Genomic DNA, 18,685 nt, shown 5'->3' on the forward strand with positions numbered 1-18,685 from the left:
AGACAGAAATTGCATCACCCAAAGAGAGAAAAGATTTATTGTAAATGATGTCTTCATCAAAATACTGTATAATATTGTGTAATTATTGTCTTTTCACAAACGTCTTTACTGTATTTTTATTTTTTTGGAGGGGTCAGGCCATCCCCCTTTAGCAGCAGATCCTCACAGCCTGCATATAGTTAGTTACTTAACAAATTATTGCATGAGCTAATTGGCAAAAACAACAAATGAGACAAACTCACATCAAATCAAAGTAAGAATTATCTTTGTGATGTGAAGGAAAAAAAATCTGAAACCTTTTACAAAGTTAAGCACTTTGGTGTAATTAATAATGCATCCCATGCAGGCTGCCGACATGCGCTGGTTTTACTTTACAGACAGGTAAAGTGGTCGACTGACACTTCAAAGCAAATCTCCAAGAATGTGGCATATGGACAATCCAGAAAAAAAAAAAAAAAACTTGCCAGCCTCTTAAACATCACATTTAACTGAGATTTATTTCAACCTTAACTAAAAGCAAAAAAATCAAAAATAATTGTGAATACTTGATAAAAACTGTGCTTCTGACTGGCTAAGTGGGTCAAAATCTGCATACGCTGCCAAACAGCTCTAATGAGCGGCAGCTGAAAATACTCCTTTGTACACATGAAGAAGAAAACGAAAATAAAGCTAAAGATTGCAAACAAACCCAATTAATCAATTTTTATATTAGAGTATACATTTTATATTTTTGTAACATGTTTTTATTGTGGCATTAAAGAGAAAAGTTTCTAACAAGGTTAAATCTGACCCAATTCACTCCAGTTTTGGTTTTATGAAAGTAAATCCTTTACCTGACACTTTAAATAATTTAGTGATTCAATGTTTATATTAACCTAAAGTTATTTTATAGCATTTGAGCTAAACAACATCTATAACTAGAAAGGCACTTGGAAAGCGCTCTTTTGTCATCCATTTTCCTCCTACAACCGCATCTAGGGAGGTTGGCTACAGTACAGCCCTCTGGATCCTAAATTTCTAAATAATATGTGCGGCTGTAGTCACAGGAACATCAACCTGCTTGGAGATTCTTTTATAGACTTTAACCTTAAACATGTTTATAATGTCTCTAATTTTCTGTCTAATCTCTTGAGACAACTGTTTCCTTCGCTTCCTCTGGTCCATGTTGAGTGTGGTACACACCATGTAATCAAACAGCACAGTTACCTGTAGCCCCATTTACCGCCCTGCTGACTGATTATAAGATTATAGACACCTGTGATGCTAATTAGTGGATGCGTCTTGATTTAAATTACCTTTGGTGGTATTATTTTCAGGCTGTTTTATGTGTTTTTTTTTTAAATGATTCTGTTGATGAATAGTTGAAAAGCAATGTCTGACCTTCATATGTTCATCTTCACAGAATGTTATTCATAATTCCTTTTGTTAAATTTAAGTTATTTCTGTGACCATTATGGGTTACGTTCATTAAACAAAGGGTACGAACAACTTTGTCCATGTGTGTATTACATGCTACAAATTTTTTTTTTTTTCTACAGTGATGCTATAAAACCAAGAAAATTCGTCCAATCATCCTTAATATAAACTAAACAGGACCTGGGTGCATTTAATACATGGAAATGCCCCCTGTTAAATAGCATGAAGGTTATGTGATGATGTGGAGCTGGTATACCTGTCAATCAATGCTGCCAGCACCCTTAAAGGATGCTAATGACTTTGGTGTAAACATGCTGCACTAAAGGTTTGTGTTTAATTACAGCATCTTATATTTTTTTATATATAAAAAAAAACAACTAATTTCATATAAAGTTAAAAAATCCAGTGGAGCTGGGGTTTCTATTTGGGGAAACGGCTGTTGAGCTATTTAAGTTAGTCATTAAAAACATGGTTGCACCTGTAAATACTTCAGTACCTGTCTCTGATGCTGCAGGTGTCGATCAGGGGACAGCAGAGGGACGACGGGTCCAGCTTCAGGAGTGTCTCCCGGAGTTTGTGGTAAACAGAGTCTGTCGTCTCGTTCCGTCTCCCCCTCCACCTGCTCCGCCGTCACTCCCAGCTCTGGGACGCCCTCCAGCTTCTCCAACTGGAACAGACGATAGTGTCAGGGATAACCGAGCTCTGATTTATGGTCTGTCTTCTGTTTGCATAGCAACACATCCCGCCTCAGACTGGCAGCTATGGGAACTTTTCTGAACATTGAGAAAGGCAGGGAATCACCGTGGAATCTGGTGATATTAGGCAGAATTTACACAAACATTATACTGAGAAAGAAAACAATACTTTTTAAAATGACAGGAATTTCAAAAACATGAATATTTTTTTCCTTTAAAAGCAATAAAACTAAATACTGCAATGTTCTCTATATTAAAACACTTTCTGAATCAAACCTGCGTCTGCTGGATCAGACTAGGTAATTATAGCAATCGGGAAGCTAAAATCAGAGCTAACCACAAAGAAGAGGTCAGTAACAAAAGCACTTAGCATTATAAGAGTAGCCAAAAAACCTAAATCTGGTCTTAATGGTTATAAGTTTTCAAATTGTATGTATACTAGGGTTGCAACTAACGATTATTTGCTGATCAATTCCTCTGTTGATTGTTTTTTCAATTAACCATTTAATATTTGAAGATTAAAGAAGATTTGATACATAATTCAAACTAGGTGAAGCAAAACTAATTCACTTGATAGAGGATATTGACAAACAAACAAAAAATGAAATGTTGAATGTAAAATGTTTATATGCTATTTTATTTATATGCTAATTTTGGTATAATTATAGCTCCGAATTGGTTTCTCTTTCAGCTAAATACAGGTATTAGACTCGTTATACTCCAGTTAACAATTATTCGATTACTAAAATAATTGACGATTATTTCAGTGATTGAAAAACATTATGGAGTTTTCTAATGATACTGCCACCTGTGGCCAACACACAGAACTGCAGCATGCTTCTGCTGGTTCTTGTAAACAAATTTTTTTTTTTTTTTTTTTTACTTTTTTCACCTTACATTTAGTTGCAATGAGAGAACTGAGCTACATGCCGGTCTCTTCTGAGTATCCATACAATCCACCTTGAAGAAGACTTGACGTCACATCCGCCAAACAGCGAAGGACCTTCTGACCCAAATTAAATTCAAGAAAATAGGCTACAGGCTTATAGATGCATCAATGCTAAACATGGAACAATGTTTTAGTTGTAAAGGATCAAATAAAAAGACTATTTTAAAGATATTTTTCAGTAAAAACAGATATAATATCCCTTTAATGTCCTAAGGAAGGCCAGTTCTGTGATTGGATGCCCTCTGGACTCAGTGCAGGAGGTGGGAAACAAAACGATCCTGACTAAATTAACATCTCTGTTGGATAATGTGTAATAGAAAGCTCCTCCAGTGACAGACTGCTGCACCATAAATGCATCAGGCAGCGTTATCACAGATCCTTCCTCCCAGCAGCTGGAAGACTCTATAACCACCACTGTTCCCAACAACCTCAATAATTTGTTATATTCACGCCAATTTTGCATTAATTTTGTTTCCATCTTAGTCGGTTAAATAACATGCTGCTGTCATTTTGCACATCTCTGATGTTGCTGCTATTTTCAAATATCCATTACTGTAAAAATGTCCATAGCTGTAGATTGGTTATTGATTCTCCAAGTGCGTATTGTTAAAACACTTTACAGTAAAGTATTGTATTGTTTATCTTTTAACTCTTCACTATTATGTTTTTCTTATACATTTTTCTAAGATTTATATTTGTTTGACCATTTCTTTTTCTATTATGTTTTTGCTGCTGTAAACACCAGAATATTTCATTTTATTATGATTATTACAAGTAATTGTTTCAGCCCTTATGTAAACAGCATAAATAATAGAGTTATTATTTCAATGACTATATGCAATAGTTAACAGTAGCAGTATAATATTATATAATAGTTATATAAAAGCTATAGACCTGCTTGCATTCATGTAACCTTGTAACCTTAGTAAGGAGAACAACAAGGGAAATCAAAAGATTGAAAAGCTTGCCAGTGCAGCCTTCTTAACCCCTTTAAACAAACCAGCAATCAAAAGATGGGCTTAAGAAAGGACCCAACTTCTGCATTTGTTAAACAGGAGGACAATGAGTGAAGTCAGCACTGGGAAAATGGCAGAGCTCAGCATTACTGCAACATCTGATAACTTTAAAAGCTAATCAAGTTCTATACTTATTTATCAAATAATCATTGTTTATTTCTATTAATCAGAAGAAGCTGGCTTTGGGAAGGTCGGTGCAGAAGCTTGATTATAACCTGCTTTATTCAGACTAGGATTGATTTGTCTATGTTTGGAGGACATGAGACAGGATGTATAAACCTACAAACAATGCAGTAAATAATTGCTAACTACGAAGGGTGAGGTACTGGTTTATTGCACAAAGCGGATGGAATAACAAAAGAGGAAGCGACCTCATATTCTTAAACTATATTTCAGATGAACGGTTGTTTTAAATTTGAACACAACCATTCCCAAACACACACCAACGTTAGTTTTGGGTTGAATAGAGCAGGCCTTTGGGCTTCTGGAATGATACTAACCTCAGTCCTACTGAAAACTATGGACCAACATGTTTAAAGGCATCTATTTCTAACCAAAAGAGGGCTCAAATTTGCAACCAGAATTGCAACAGGATCTTCTTGATGATTGAAAAAAGTCTATGGCTGATGGAAAACCTGTCATGCAAAATTTAATCAAACATTTAAACCTGCATTTATATCTTTTTATCCCTTTATTAATCACAGCCATTTTTGAACCCCGTGTTTTGTTTTTAAAAATAATTTAAAGGCATAGGGACTTTTGGTAAAGGGCCTCAGTTTTACACAGCTTTGGTTGTTTGCTGTGATTTAACAAAACTGCAAAAATTCCATAAATGTGGAATGCCTTAGGATAAATGCATTTCTTTTCTTTTTATTCTTAAAGTACAAAGAGTAATCTGAGGGATTAAAGAAAACAAACAACCTCTAATGGATATGTGTTCAGGATGAAGGTTTGTCTTCAAAGAAAATGCCTGCTGTATTTAGCTGTTTAAAAATAAATAAGTGCACTAGAGTTTGGTTTGAACTAAATTGTCCATTCACTGATTGCAGCCAAATAAGCAAGTCTGGCAGTTAAAGCGTCGATGTCCAGGGCAGCTGTAATTACAGGACACAATTGTTCTATCGACTGAGATTCAAACAGCAAAGGTCAAACTTTACTGTGATCCCTGGAGAATCCTCTGAACAAAACGTGAAACTAAAAAAAAACATGAATCTCCCAGACAGAAAGTGCAATCAACCAGAAACCAGAGAGGATAACAAGAAGAAAAGGAAGATCGAATGCTGAATCGACGAGCAGAGCAACAAATGGAGAGACTCAATCCACCTGGCAGCCACTCGAGCATCAGACCTGCAGGCATTCGAGGTCCTGTGGAGCCAAAGTATCTCTGAGATTGGAAGCGATTCAGGAAGACATGCTCGTTTGTCCCCAGTTTTATCGCTTTGGTCCTAACGACCAACTCAAACTGCAATTTGATAAACCTTAAAAAAAAAAAACCCAGATGATATAGTCATGAAAAAAAACAAAAATATTAGGAAAAAGATCCTTAAAGTGACTGTCTAACAAAACAAAAAAAAGACACAAAAAAAATCCCTGATTTTATTCATCTGCAATCTACAACAGAAAAATAATTATCCTTCTTTTTGTGTTTTAGAATAAACAATACCTGACATATGTCGGGTGAGCCTGGCTCTTCTCCTGAGTCGCCCTTGCAGCCGAGCCTCCACTGCAAAAGAATCCCCCTGAGCTTCATGTAGAAGATGATGGTATTGCGTCTGAACAAGTGCACCTCTTGTTGGAGCATTGCTCGTTCCTGAGCCCAGGGCGCCTCGTGGCTCTGAAGGCCCTGAAGCTCCAGGCCTTCCCGCTGCGCCTCCAGACATAAGCGCTGCTCCTCCTGCCACACGAAGTTTAATTAGTATAAAATAAAAAATTATTATAAAACATTTGTCAAGCAATAAACCACCATAAAAGACTTGCATTCTGAAACAGAGGCATATTTCACATCGAAACAGGGGACTTTCACACTAAAAATAAATGCTAAAGCATTATATTTCTTCTTTCTCCATTGTAAAACAAAATTTTCTTTAAAACTTAAAAGAGAAAGAGCAACAGAAACTGGAGACAAATAACCCTGTTGTAATGTGGAATAACAAACAATGCAAAATATAGGGGTGAGCGTATTTTTTATATCTTAACCAGTAGCAAATATATAGCTTTATCACCAATTAAACCAAACGTACTGATAGTTTTTTTTTTTTATGTCAAAACAAATCCCTATTAACTGTCACAATTCAGAGATGCAAAAGACATGCAGCAACATTAAATGCTGCAGGAATAATGTGAAAATAGAATTAATAAACCCAATGCTGCTATGCAAATGCTTTGTCAGCACTGAAGAACAATAAATCACCTCTGCATGCTGAAGTGGCTGATTCAGCAAAAATTATTTCTTAATTCTAAACCAAAACGAGGCTTTGTTTTTGCTCCACTCTATAAAGGCCTCCAACTCAATGCTATTTCTGACATTTTAATTTGAAAAAGCCTCCTGGATGGGAAGCAGAACGTCTTCAAAGTTGGAAACAAAGTCCAGTGGATTGTTTTTTAATTTTCCTGGATTTTTTCTTAAGTCACGGATAACAGCAAACTTTCTAAGGTGAGCATAAAGCAACAAAAAAGAAAATAAGAGAAACTATAGTTTTCATTAAACAAAAAATTGATGCATCATAAGCACACCACATGCTTGGCATATGCTTGAAAGGTTTTAATCTTTCAATAAACATGCTTTGGGTCAATATCCAAACGACACCCATTGATTTAATATTGCATTGCGTACCTGAGGCAGGATGTTGACAGCTTCCCGCTCCTCTGTCACAGCTCTCATCCTTCGCTCATTTTCCAGACGAAACTGAGCCTCAGAAGCAGCCGTGTCCCGGTGCTGAACCCACAGCAGCACATAAAGTAAACTGTTTTATTAACCACATCCATGCAAATATTTTTACATGCTTTAAGCTATTTTTGAAAGCTCTTCCACCATGTCAAGGCAAGGTTTCTCTCTTCTGCTACAAAAGAAACCACCAGCTGAGGAGAACATTCCCTCACTCCAAAAATGATCTATAAGTGAGTAAAAATCTCTTAAATTAAGTGTATTTACCCCTAATTTGAGTATGTAAATAAGATGATTTGCCAATGAAATGAGTATTTTTAGACCTAAAATAAGATAATCAGATAATATGCACTTGAAATAAGACATTGCGATTCTTTTTTTCTTATATATAGTTTGTGTCCTACACTATTTAATATATTTTTTGATATCCGATACTGCTGCACTTCTTCACTATAGTTGAACTCCACATTTTGTCCTGACCTGGCATCCCCTCGCTGACAGCCCAATGTCAAATGCAAATCACACATGCTGACTGTGCAGAGCTAATCCTGCTGTATACAAGCTGCTTCCCTGTTCACCCATTCATTTATTTCACCCTACAGATTAGGCAGGGGATGAATAAAAAGTCCACACGAATGTGCAATGATTGGGACTACGGCAGCTATGTGCCGCATCACCGCTGCCAGCACTTTGCATTACATAACAATGGGGAGCGTCTCTATAAACACATGCAGAAGGCATTTATCATGAACGAACTCAGAGCATATAAATAAATTTTAGGAGAAAAAGACCAGAGAAACATGACGGATATGGGTGTTTAAAGCTGTTCTCTGAATGTCTGTGTGCTAACATAGACTTCATTCATTTGGTATTGGGAAAGTCTGATAGTGATGGACCAGAGCCAGGGGGCATCGCTTCAGGGTGAGCTGTCTGCAGACGCACCTCTGCTATCATAAGCAGTCACAGATCAGAGCCATACATACTGTAGCCGGTGCCTTTACATTGTTAAAGTACAACAATAAAGCAGCAATATTTTTTTATTTGATGTTATCTGTGTTGTTTTGTTTTCTTATTATTACATCATTCCCAACTATAAAAATAAAAATGTATTCAGAAGTGTCAAAGAAATAAATTTTAAAGTGAAATAATCAGTGCTGTAGTTATTGGAGTTTGACATTGGTGAAAGTAAATGGAATGGAGTTGGACAGCAGCCAAAAACATGAAAATGTAAGTACAAGCAACAGGTGCTACTTGGTGGAATATCTGTATTTTTAAAAGATACATGCACAGTTCTTCAAAAACAAAATTTACACTCAATATTACAGACATGTGATATATTTTCGTAAACCTTTACTTGTACAAACACTTCCTTTTTTTGACATTCTGGATGTAGGTGTGATTGTGATTATTGGTATATGATTGTTGCTTAAATGTCCCCAAATATGATGCATCTCAAGGACAGTTTTATAAGAAAACTAGCCGAATTTATTTTTCTTTAACTATAAAAAAAAAAATCTAATTTACATACAGCTATGCTCAGAATCTAATCTCATGTAAAAAGTTACAAAAAGATGGCACAAACATATTTGATAATTGTCATGAAACTCATCATTTTAGGTCAATTGGTCCCTCTGCCAATGTAGACAATCATTTAGTGCCCAGCTACTCGTATTTATAAAGAAACCAGAACATAAACATGTAATCAATTATTAATTACATGTTATTTTAGATTTTACATTTTATCTGACACATAGAAAAAATGTCTATTGGTTTCTTTTCACATCTATCTGTGCAAGATTACGAGCCTCAACCAAACTAAATAACTTAAAAAAAAAAAACTCCTGCTGTTAGCAACTACTGATTTCCTAACAGTAAACTAGAAATAGATTGTAGGAAATAATTTCAAACCACTTCCTGTCCCATATGTCTCCTTTTCTCCCAAAAAAAATTGGGGAGTTAAATTTTTTAAACTAGAGAAGTAAGAAATGGTGAATGTAAGACATAATAAGCCCCCTAATAATACCACCAATGCAAATAAAAACATTATCTTAAAGGTTTAATCCATATTGTTTGACATATTTTCATCTTAAGAATTCTTCAAAAAAATTTTTTATTTTTAACTATGTGAGAGAATATTTAATTCTAGGCTAGTAATGCCAACTTAAGATTGGATGATGTTTAGGTTTTGGGTAATACTTTCAACTGATGCTGATTTGTTTTCAATTACAAGGGATAGAAATAAGCCTCTGACCTCAGTGGGGAGGCTGGGATCAGCAGTAGAGAGAGGGGCGAGAGCCTCCCTCATCTGGTTAGAGCCGCAACTTCTGGGCATAAAAGGTTGATTCAGGCATATGATCAGAAAATCTGTTAAGCTTCTTCTTGGCTGTGCTGCTATGAAGAAACCCAGATCAAGCTGATGGACTACACTCCCTCTAGCCTGGAAATGCCTCGGAATCAACCACTGTCAGCAGGAGAAAACAATAGATAGCTGGATGAATCTTGCTCTCCAGCAGAAAATCCTAAAGGAGTAACTCCAGGTGATTAATTTATTAATTTAAACTATAGTGCACCTAGCTTAGGCCTTAAAAAGGCCTTAAAATAAGCAATTCTGGATTATTTAAATACATTTTTATACTGAGGCCTGACCTTAAACAGCCCCTCATGCTGAAACCCCCCACTACCCAATAATAGCCAATAATCTCTATCTGATAATGACACAAGTTTGATGCTCTGAAACATTTCAGTGTGACAAAAGAAAAAAAAAATTGCCATACTTAAACTGTTTTTCTGTTTTACTTTAAAAAAATACTATTTTATTTCGCTATTTTTGTGTTTTTTTCTTTTAGTTCCTTTCTTTATGTGATCTGTAATAAACCAATATCTTCACATTTATCTCTCTGGATAAAAACAAGGTTCCAGAGAATTCCTGGTAGGACTTTATAGTTCAAGTAGTACAGAGCATAAAAATAAGTAGGGCTAAAACAACTAATCATGATTAGTTGATTATTGAAATAATTGTTAACTGATTTATTAATTGAATAATCATTCATTGGAGTATGCAGAACTTAACAAATGCCTTTAGCTGAAAGAGCAACTCATTCAAAGCAACACTTATGCCAAAATTGTAAAAAAAATAAAAATAAAATGTATAAAAACTTTTCATTTGAGATCTTTTGTCTGTGAATAAGCTCTGTCCAGAACCCCTTTAGGTGTATTGTTTTAGCTTCAATTCAGTTAAATAATGTATAAATTAATAATTGAAGCTGGTTGCAGCTGTATAGATAAGCATTCTCCAGTTTTAAGGATCAAAGTGGTTCCAAAAATGTCTTCAAAATCTAATCACATCTGTCAATAAACTGTTCATGGGAGAACAGAAAGTCCCGAATAAGATTCCCATTTAAGTGGTTTGTCTCAACATCATACATCAATTTATGAGCAGTGCAGCCTCAAAACAGTTTTGAAATTGTAGCTAAAAAAATAATTAAACCCTGTGGAGCTTCTATAGACAGATGCTCACTGTTTTGCCATCATCTAAGTCACAGCTTGGTCTAAATAGTTTAGGTGAGGGAGCAATTAAATGAAAACAGCATCTGTTTTAAATCCTTAAAGATCCATGCGTTAAGACTTGGCAGAGGGCCCAAACTGGTGGTGAGGTGGAGATATAAAGGAGGGAGGAGGCACTGACCTCTATTCTTAAAGCCAGGGGTCTGTGGTACATAGTGAGTCCCGTGGCTCCCCTGCTCTGGGCCGGGCCCCCAACCTGGCTCTGGGGCTCCACGCCTCGCTCCTGTCCTAGACGCCACTCCAGCTCATCCCTCTGAACGGACTGTGAGTGACATGGGAAGGGAGGGTAAAGGGGTGGTGGCAGGAGAGTGTGGTGGGGTAGAAGGGTGGACAACCGGTACAGGGGATGGCAGTGGTGTTGATGAGAGGTGGGGAGGGGAGGAACATGTGTGAAGTGGATTGTGGACAAAACAGACAAAAGACACCAAACAGGGTAAGGGTCCAAGGAAAAAAAACAAGCAGGGAGGAAAGAAAAAATACAAAGAAAAAAAAAATGGACAAACAATATAAGCAGGGGAGGGGATACGAAAAACAAAAATCAACTAACGGGCTAAACGGTATGGAGAACAATCAGACTAGAGTACGAAGAAAAGCGCAAAAAGAAAGACCAACTTAAAGATGACGGCATATGAAAGAGATGAGAAGAGAACGAGAATGAGGATGAACAAAATCATGGGCTGAAACATCTGATGGGAACACAAAGAGGAACAAAGAGAGGGAACCAGGGGAAAAGAATGCAAAACACTTGTTATGAAGCGCATGCAATGAGGGATACATGAGTCCAAACCAACAGCTGAGAAATACCAGGGAAAACTGCAGAGCGACAGCTAGCACTCTAACGCTTGTTTCAACACATGTCAGCGCACAGCCATGAGTGCCTTAGAAGACATTCTAAGGAAAGCATCTAAAGCCTTTTTGATGCAAATCATATAGAGAAACCTTAGCATTGTAAAATTCATGGAAAATGTTGATGTTTTAGAGCAGAAACATCTTTGCTATATCCTTAAAATGTGTTAACGGTAATGCCAATGCTAACGGTTCCTAGCAATTATGTTAATTATGGTTCTGTCTAGAATAAATTAAAAAGTTTAAACAAACAGATATAGCTATAAAATCGCCGCAACCTCTATTTAATCTTTATGCTTTGTGCTAGTGCTAACATGTGCAAACAATTTCTACTTAACAATGGTTAAAGTAGCCTAAGACAAAAATCATTCACTAAAGGAGGAAAGTATAAATTATACATACATTTTCAAATTAAGAATAAAGAAGCATTCACCAAAGGAATAAATACAGATGATATACATCTTAAAAAAAGTATTTTCATTTTAATGTCCAGTATAATTAAAGCCTGGGTGACATGACAAGATAATTAGGATCATTTTTGACCCAATCTTCTCCTTTCTGATGATCTTAGGTATGTCCTAATTGATAATATAGCTCTGAAGATAGATGTACCTGCTGTGTGTGGTTTGTTAAGAGTGGTCTACTCTGCTGTTAGACATTGGGTCCACTTTAAATTGAGCATATATAACATGTTGAATTGTCTTAGGAGTTCTAGTGCAGGGTTCTGCAACTTGCTGCTCTGGAGTCACATTCTTAGTGGCTCTTTCTGTTTTTGATTCAATGAATCTAATATTGGTTTCAATTAATATACAGCAGAATTAACCGCTTTGTTTTTTCCTTTTTTGAACTGAATAAATAATCTAAACTTGCACAAAAGAATGACACTAAAGGTACAAATAATGTTTCAGATTAAATTTTTTTGCCATTAGGTTGGAAATAATTGACCATTTTCCATAAATATCAACATCTGTTTATCTTTTTTTTGCATTTTTGAAAAACACAAAACCAAAATAAAATGGTGGTTCTAAAGTGACAGAATGTTCTTCTGTAGATGCTTATAAAAAATGTATTTCATATTTTAACACTCATGTATGACACGTGACCCTAAAGGAGGTTTATTTAGCTGGACTGACTGTCTGTTTGGACTGCAGAGGTTCATTGCATGTTTGATCCCCCAAAGATTTGGTTTTTATAGCCAGAACACTTGGCCATGGAGGGACCGATGTGCACAGAGGAGTCGCTGAAGCTGAACCAATTGTGTCAGTATACTTTGTACAAACAGGAAAATGAACAAGCAGAACAGACATATTTTCCAGATAAAAACAAACTACATTTTCTAAAATACTTGCTAATAAATAAATATATATCTAAAAATCCATCCTGTCAAAATTTAAATCAGGGACAATGTTTTTTTATCTGATGACATTTCTTACCAACATTTTCGTAAGAAAATGTCCACTGTAGCTTATAATTGTTCTGAATAATAACAATAATAATAATATATACATCTACTAAAACCTATACTAATTGGATTTAGCTGTTGTGTATCTCCAATTACATAGAAAACTCCTGGATGATTTGTGGAGACACACCTTTCTATTCTATCTCATAAAACACAGAAACTGGTTCTGAAAATACCACGAATTATGTATTCATCATTTTCTTAGTATATGGCTGTGCATAATTACTGTAACTAATGTACATTTTTGTCAGTTTTTTGTCAAAATTATTTTAGTTACAATTTGCCAAAATATGAACAATAAAACTTTCTACTTGAAAATATTACGGCTGTCACACAGTGTTTAAGAGGGGAAGTTCTTCTGAATTATGTCCACAAGGGACCATTTGCAGGGGTGGCCAATGATTGGCTAAAGGTAGCCATGGCTACCAGACTAGAGAAATGTGGTTGGATGGTGACAAAACGAGGAAAGGTAGTCCACACAGAGGGGGTCTCACTCCCAGAAGGAACAATAGCAGACATTGAGGACAGCTACAAGTACCTTGGAATCCCACAAGCAAATGCCAACCGCAAATAATCAGATACCCAGCAAGAATAATAAGCTGGCCAAAGGAGGAGGTACAGGCCCCAGATGTTAAGACATGAAAGCTCCTAACCATGCACAGAGAGTACCACCCCAAATCCCGCACCCTGAGTACGACAGCCATAAGGAAGGAGGCTGAGGACTAATGAGCGTAAGAGCCACTATCCAGGATGAAACATCCAAGATCCATAAGTGCATCAAGGAAAAGGCTCCAACAGACAACATCCTCAGTGAATGTCTCAGACAATGGGGAATAGAAGATCAGGTGCCAGAGACTCCATCATGGGAGGATAAGCCCCTACACGGGATGTACCACTGAAACATAATCGAAGTGGCAGATATCAGGAAATCCAACCAATGGCTAGACAAAGCCAGATTGAAGGAAAGCACAGAGGCCCTCATCATGGCTGGACAGGAGCAGGCCCTAAGCACCTGAGCATTAGAGGCCCAGATCTACTACACCAAACAAGACCCCAGGTGCAGACTGTGCAAAGAGGCACCTGAGAAAATCCAGCACATAACTGCAGGGTGGAAGATGCTGGCAGGGAGAGCTTACATGGAGCGCCATAACCAAGTGGCTGGAATAGTATACAGGAACATCTGTGCAGAGTATGGGCTGGAAACCCCAAGGTCAAAGTGAGAAACACCTCCAAAGATGGTACAGAATGACTGAGCAAAGATCCTGTGGGACTTCCAAAAAGCAGAGGAAAGCCATTGTGGTTGACATAGCAATACCAAGTGACTGCAACATCAGGAAAAAGGAACATGAAAAACTAGAGAAATACCAGGGGCTCAGAGAAGAGCTGGAGAAAACCTGGAAGGTTAAGGCATCAGTGGTACCCGTGGTCATTGGGGCACTCAGGGTAGTGACCCCCAAACTTGAAGAGTGGTTACAGCAAATTCCTGGAAATACATCAGACATCTCAATCTAGAAGTGTGCAGTTCTAGGAACAGCAAAGATACTGTGCAGAACCCTTAAGCTCCCAGGCCTCTGGTACTGAACCTGAGCTCAGGAGGAAAAAGGGGGGGGGAGACCTATTTATTTTATAATTGATATATATATATAATTGTTGGCCTGGCTGAACAGGTGAGGTGTTCTGTCCCTCTGTAAGCCAAAAAAAGGCTTTGTTTTTGGTTCACTCTATAAAGCCTTGAACTCAACGCTATTTTTGACATTTGAATTGAAAAAGCTTCCTGGCGCAACGCCTTCAAACTTGGAAACAAAGTCCAATGGATTGTTTCTTAACTTTTCTGGAATATGTATGACCTGGATGACTGAGGATCTTCACTAGCATAAGTTATAATGTATAATCACCAACTTCAAAAAGGCCAATGTTAATGTTTCGAAATTTTTAAATATATTTAAAAAATCTGGTTTAAATCAGTGAGTTGAATTACATAAGATGTACAGAGTATGGGCTGATGCTTCAGGAGGCCATTTGGACATTATCTGACTTTCTCCAGTACCAGTGATAATTACNTTTTATCTGATGACATTTCTTACCAACATTTTCGTAAGAAAATGTCCACTGTAGCTTATAATTGTTCTGAATAATAATAATAATATATACATCTACTAATACCTATACTAATTGGATTGAGTTGTTATGTATCTCCAATTACATAGAAAACTCCTGGATGATTTGCAGAGATACAACATTCTATTCTATCTCATACAGTAGAACACAGAAACTAGTTCTGAAAATACCATGAATTCTATATTCATAATTCTCTTAGTATATTCATGTAAATAATTAACTAATGTACATTTTTGTCAGTTTTTTGTCAAAATTATTTTAGTTACAATTTGCCAAAATATGAACAATAAACTTTCCACTTGAAAATATCACGGCCGCCACACACTGTTTAAAAGGGGAACTGCTTCTGAATTATGTCCATAAGAGACCATCTGTAGGGGTGGCCAATGATTGGCTAAACGTAGCCATGGCCACCCTTGGCCCCCCATCTAGCTCTGCCCCTCCAAGGTGAACATACAAGCATCCAGCCTATTAAAAGTGGCATATAGCCAACCAGGACAAACAATATAGGTGATAATTAAAATAAACAATACTGTCAAGCTGGATCTCCAGATCTTTTACGAAATTTCCCATCTGAATGTTTATAAGTGAAACCTGTTCCCCTTTGATTTAGTGTGCTTCTTTTCTTAATATTACCTCCTTGGTCTCTGATCTTTTGAAAATCTACTGACAATTTTAAAATCTTTCCATATGAATCAGACATTAGCTGCATCCTTTAGAAATCTTGCAAACATGTGCTATTAATCCTTAACTGGTGGTAAGAGTTTCTAAAAAGTATTAGGATAACTTATTATCATATTATAAATTAATTGATTTCATTTTACTTTAGATTTTATTTCAAGTACTAGTAAATTAATTATGCTTTCACTTCATCGAAACAAGTGACTGAACCAAATAGCACACATGGATTGAACAGAAGAGAATTTTTTTTTTATTATTAGTATACAAATAAAATGATGACAACATCAACATATACAACATCAACGTGACTACGAGCCTTCATTGCAACCTAAATGAGGTTGTGGAAAACCTTGAGGCCAATGGCAAAATACTTGCACAAGTCTTCATTAAATTTGGCATATACCAAGCAGATGTGCTGTCCCCACTGCTGTTCTGCTTAGGTCTGAACCCCTTCAGCTAAATAATCTACAAGAATGGCTATGGATACCGAATCAACGGGGCCACCATCAGTCACCTCCTCTATATGGATGACATCAAGCTGTACGCTAAGAATGAGCGAGACATTGACTCACTGATCCATACCACCCGGATCTACAGTACAGACATCAGGATGTCATTTGGACTAGAGAAGTGTGGTTGGATGGTGACTAAGAGAGGGGAGGTAGTCCACACAGAGGGGGTCTCACTCCCAGAAGGACCAATAGCAGACATTGAGGACAGCTACAAGTACCTTGGAATCCCACAAGCAAATGGCAACCTCGAAGAGGTGACAAGGAAAGCGGCTACAGCCAAATACCTCCAACAAGTAAGGCAGATCTAAGAATAAGTCTCGGGCAATAAATAGCTAAGCTCTGCTAATAATCAGATACCCAGCAGGAATAATAAGCTGCCCAAAGGAGGAGGTACAGGCCCCAGATGTTAAGACCTGAAAGCTCCAAAACATGTACAGAGGGTACCATCCCAAATCCAGCACCCTGAGACTGTACGCCAGCCATAAGGAAGGAGGGTGAGGACTAATGGGCGTAAGAGCCACTATCGAGGATGAAACATCCAAGATCCATAAGTGCATCAAGGACAAGGCTCCAACAGACAACATCCTCAGTGCATGTCTCAGACAATGGGGAACAGAAGATGAGGTGCCAGAGACTCCATCATGGGAGAATAAACCCCAACACGGGATGTACTATTGAAACATAATCGAAGTGGCAGATATCAGGACATCCTACCAATGGCTAGACAAAGCCGGACTGAAGGAAAGTACAGAGGCACTCATCATGGCTGCACAGGAGCCGGCCCTAAGGACCTGAGCATTAGAGGCCCAGATCTACTACACCAGAGAAGACCCCAGGTGCAGACTGTGCAAAGAGGCCTCTGAGACAATCCAGCACATAACTGCAGGGTGGAAGATGCTGGCAGGGAGAGCTTAGATGGAGCACCATAACAGAGTGGCTGGAATAGTGTACAGGAATATCTGTGCAGAGTATGGGCTGGAAACTCCCAGGTCAAAGTGGGAAACACCTCCAAAGACTGTAGAGAATGACCGAGCCAAGATCCTGTGGGACTACCAGATACAGACGGACCGAATAGTAATGGCAAACCAACCGGACATTGTGGTGGTGGACAAAAAGCAGAGGAGAGCCATTGTGGTTGACATAGCAATACCAAGTGACTGCAACATCAGGAAAAAGGAACTTCAGAAACTAGAGAAATACCAGGGGCTCAGAGAAGAGCTGGAGAAAACCTGGAAGGTCAAGGCACCAGTGGTACCCGTGGTCATTGGGGCACTCAGGGCAGTGACCCCCAAGCTTGAAGAGTGGTTACAGCAGATCCCTGAAAATACATCAGACATCTTAATCCAGAAGAGTGCAGTTCTAAGAACAGCAAAGATACTGGGCAGAACCATCAAGCTCCCAGGCCTCTGCTAGAGGACCCGAGCTTGGAGGAAAAAGGGGCGGGGGACCTATTTGTATTATAATTGTTATATATATAATTGTTGGCCTGGCTGAACAGGTGAGGTGTTCTGTCCCTCTGTAAACCAAAACAAGGCTTTGTTTTTGGTTCACTCTATAAAGCCTTGAACTCAATGCTATTTTTGACATTTGAATTGAAAAAGCTTCCTGGCGCAACGCCTTCAAACTTGGAAACAAAGTCCAGTGGATTGTTTCTTAACTTTTCTGGAATATCTATGACCTGGATGACTGAGGATCTTCACCAGCATATGTTATAATGTATAATCACCAACTTCAAAAAGGCCAATGTTAATGTTTAGAAATTTTAAAATATATTTAAAAAATCAGATTTAAATCACTGAGTTGAATTACATAAGATGTACAGAGTATGGGCTGATGCTTCAGGAGGCCATTTGGACATTATCTGACTTTCTCCAGTACCAGTGATAATTACATTTAAGTTTGATGTTGTTTCAGGTTAAAGACTTAGTAAACTCTGGAGTTAGCTACACACATTTTTACTGTTAAAAAAGTGCATGCTGATGTAAAGTTCTGGTTTCAGTTCACCTTTCTACTTTCCACTTTATCTGCTTGAGAAACTTTATGGAGTTTAGAGGTAGCCGGGAGTCCTCTGTATTTTCCATAAAGCATTGCACTGGGCTCTTTGGTCCGATTGTTAATGTACAGGATATTTTTGATGTTGTAACACCCCTAAGGGAATAGATGAATCTATTGTCACAATAAGGGAACAACACCTGAAAAGCCAAAGGTTGGTAATAATTTAGTTTTACCTCTCTTTCTCTGAATGTACCTCTGTAAAAGCTTATACTAACTTACTGCATATGTGCTAGTGCAACTTAAGCTGAAAGACATTATCAGTTCTTTTTCTGTTTTTTATTCTGCTTTTCTCCTCTTCATCACTCTTCTGTCTCTGAGAACAGTCTTGTCTGAATGTAAAGTGTGATTTACCTCCTGAATTCAAGAAAAAAAGTAGTTATTTTAAGAAAAAATACTTAAGATTTCAATGTTTTGCAGTGAGTACGGAGTTCCTATCCTACCGACAACAGTGCTCATGCTTTTATCCCACAAAAGGTAAAGGGATAGG

At 37.5% G+C, this 18,685-nt stretch overlaps 1 protein-coding gene across 4 annotated transcripts in view; it reads right to left on the bottom strand.

Annotated features, from left to right (window-relative positions):
• The window catches only part of mtcl1 (microtubule crosslinking factor 1), a 95,707-nt gene that overhangs the window by 24,585 nt on the left and 52,437 nt on the right, over positions 1 to 18,685 (bottom strand). For 3 of the 4 annotated variants that reach the window (XM_015382237.1, XM_015382239.1, XM_015382240.1), the window contains exons 6-9: positions 10,646 to 10,786; positions 6,910 to 7,011; positions 5,740 to 5,970; positions 1,913 to 2,083 (exon numbers count right to left, since the gene is read on the bottom strand). In XM_015382237.1, coding sequence (XP_015237723.1) covers positions 1,913 to 2,083; positions 5,740 to 5,970; positions 6,910 to 7,011; positions 10,646 to 10,786 — 645 coding nt within the window. The remainder of the gene's footprint in view (positions 1 to 1,912; positions 2,084 to 5,739; positions 5,971 to 6,909; positions 7,012 to 10,645; positions 10,787 to 18,685) is intronic. The other variant, XM_015382238.1, reaches the window with a different exon arrangement.

The sequence above is a fragment of the Cyprinodon variegatus genome, unplaced genomic scaffold, assembly GCF_000732505.1.
Source record: "Cyprinodon variegatus isolate N-32 unplaced genomic scaffold, C_variegatus-1.0 Scaffold253, whole genome shotgun sequence".
Lineage (NCBI taxonomy): Eukaryota > Metazoa > Chordata > Actinopteri > Cyprinodontiformes > Cyprinodontidae > Cyprinodon > Cyprinodon variegatus.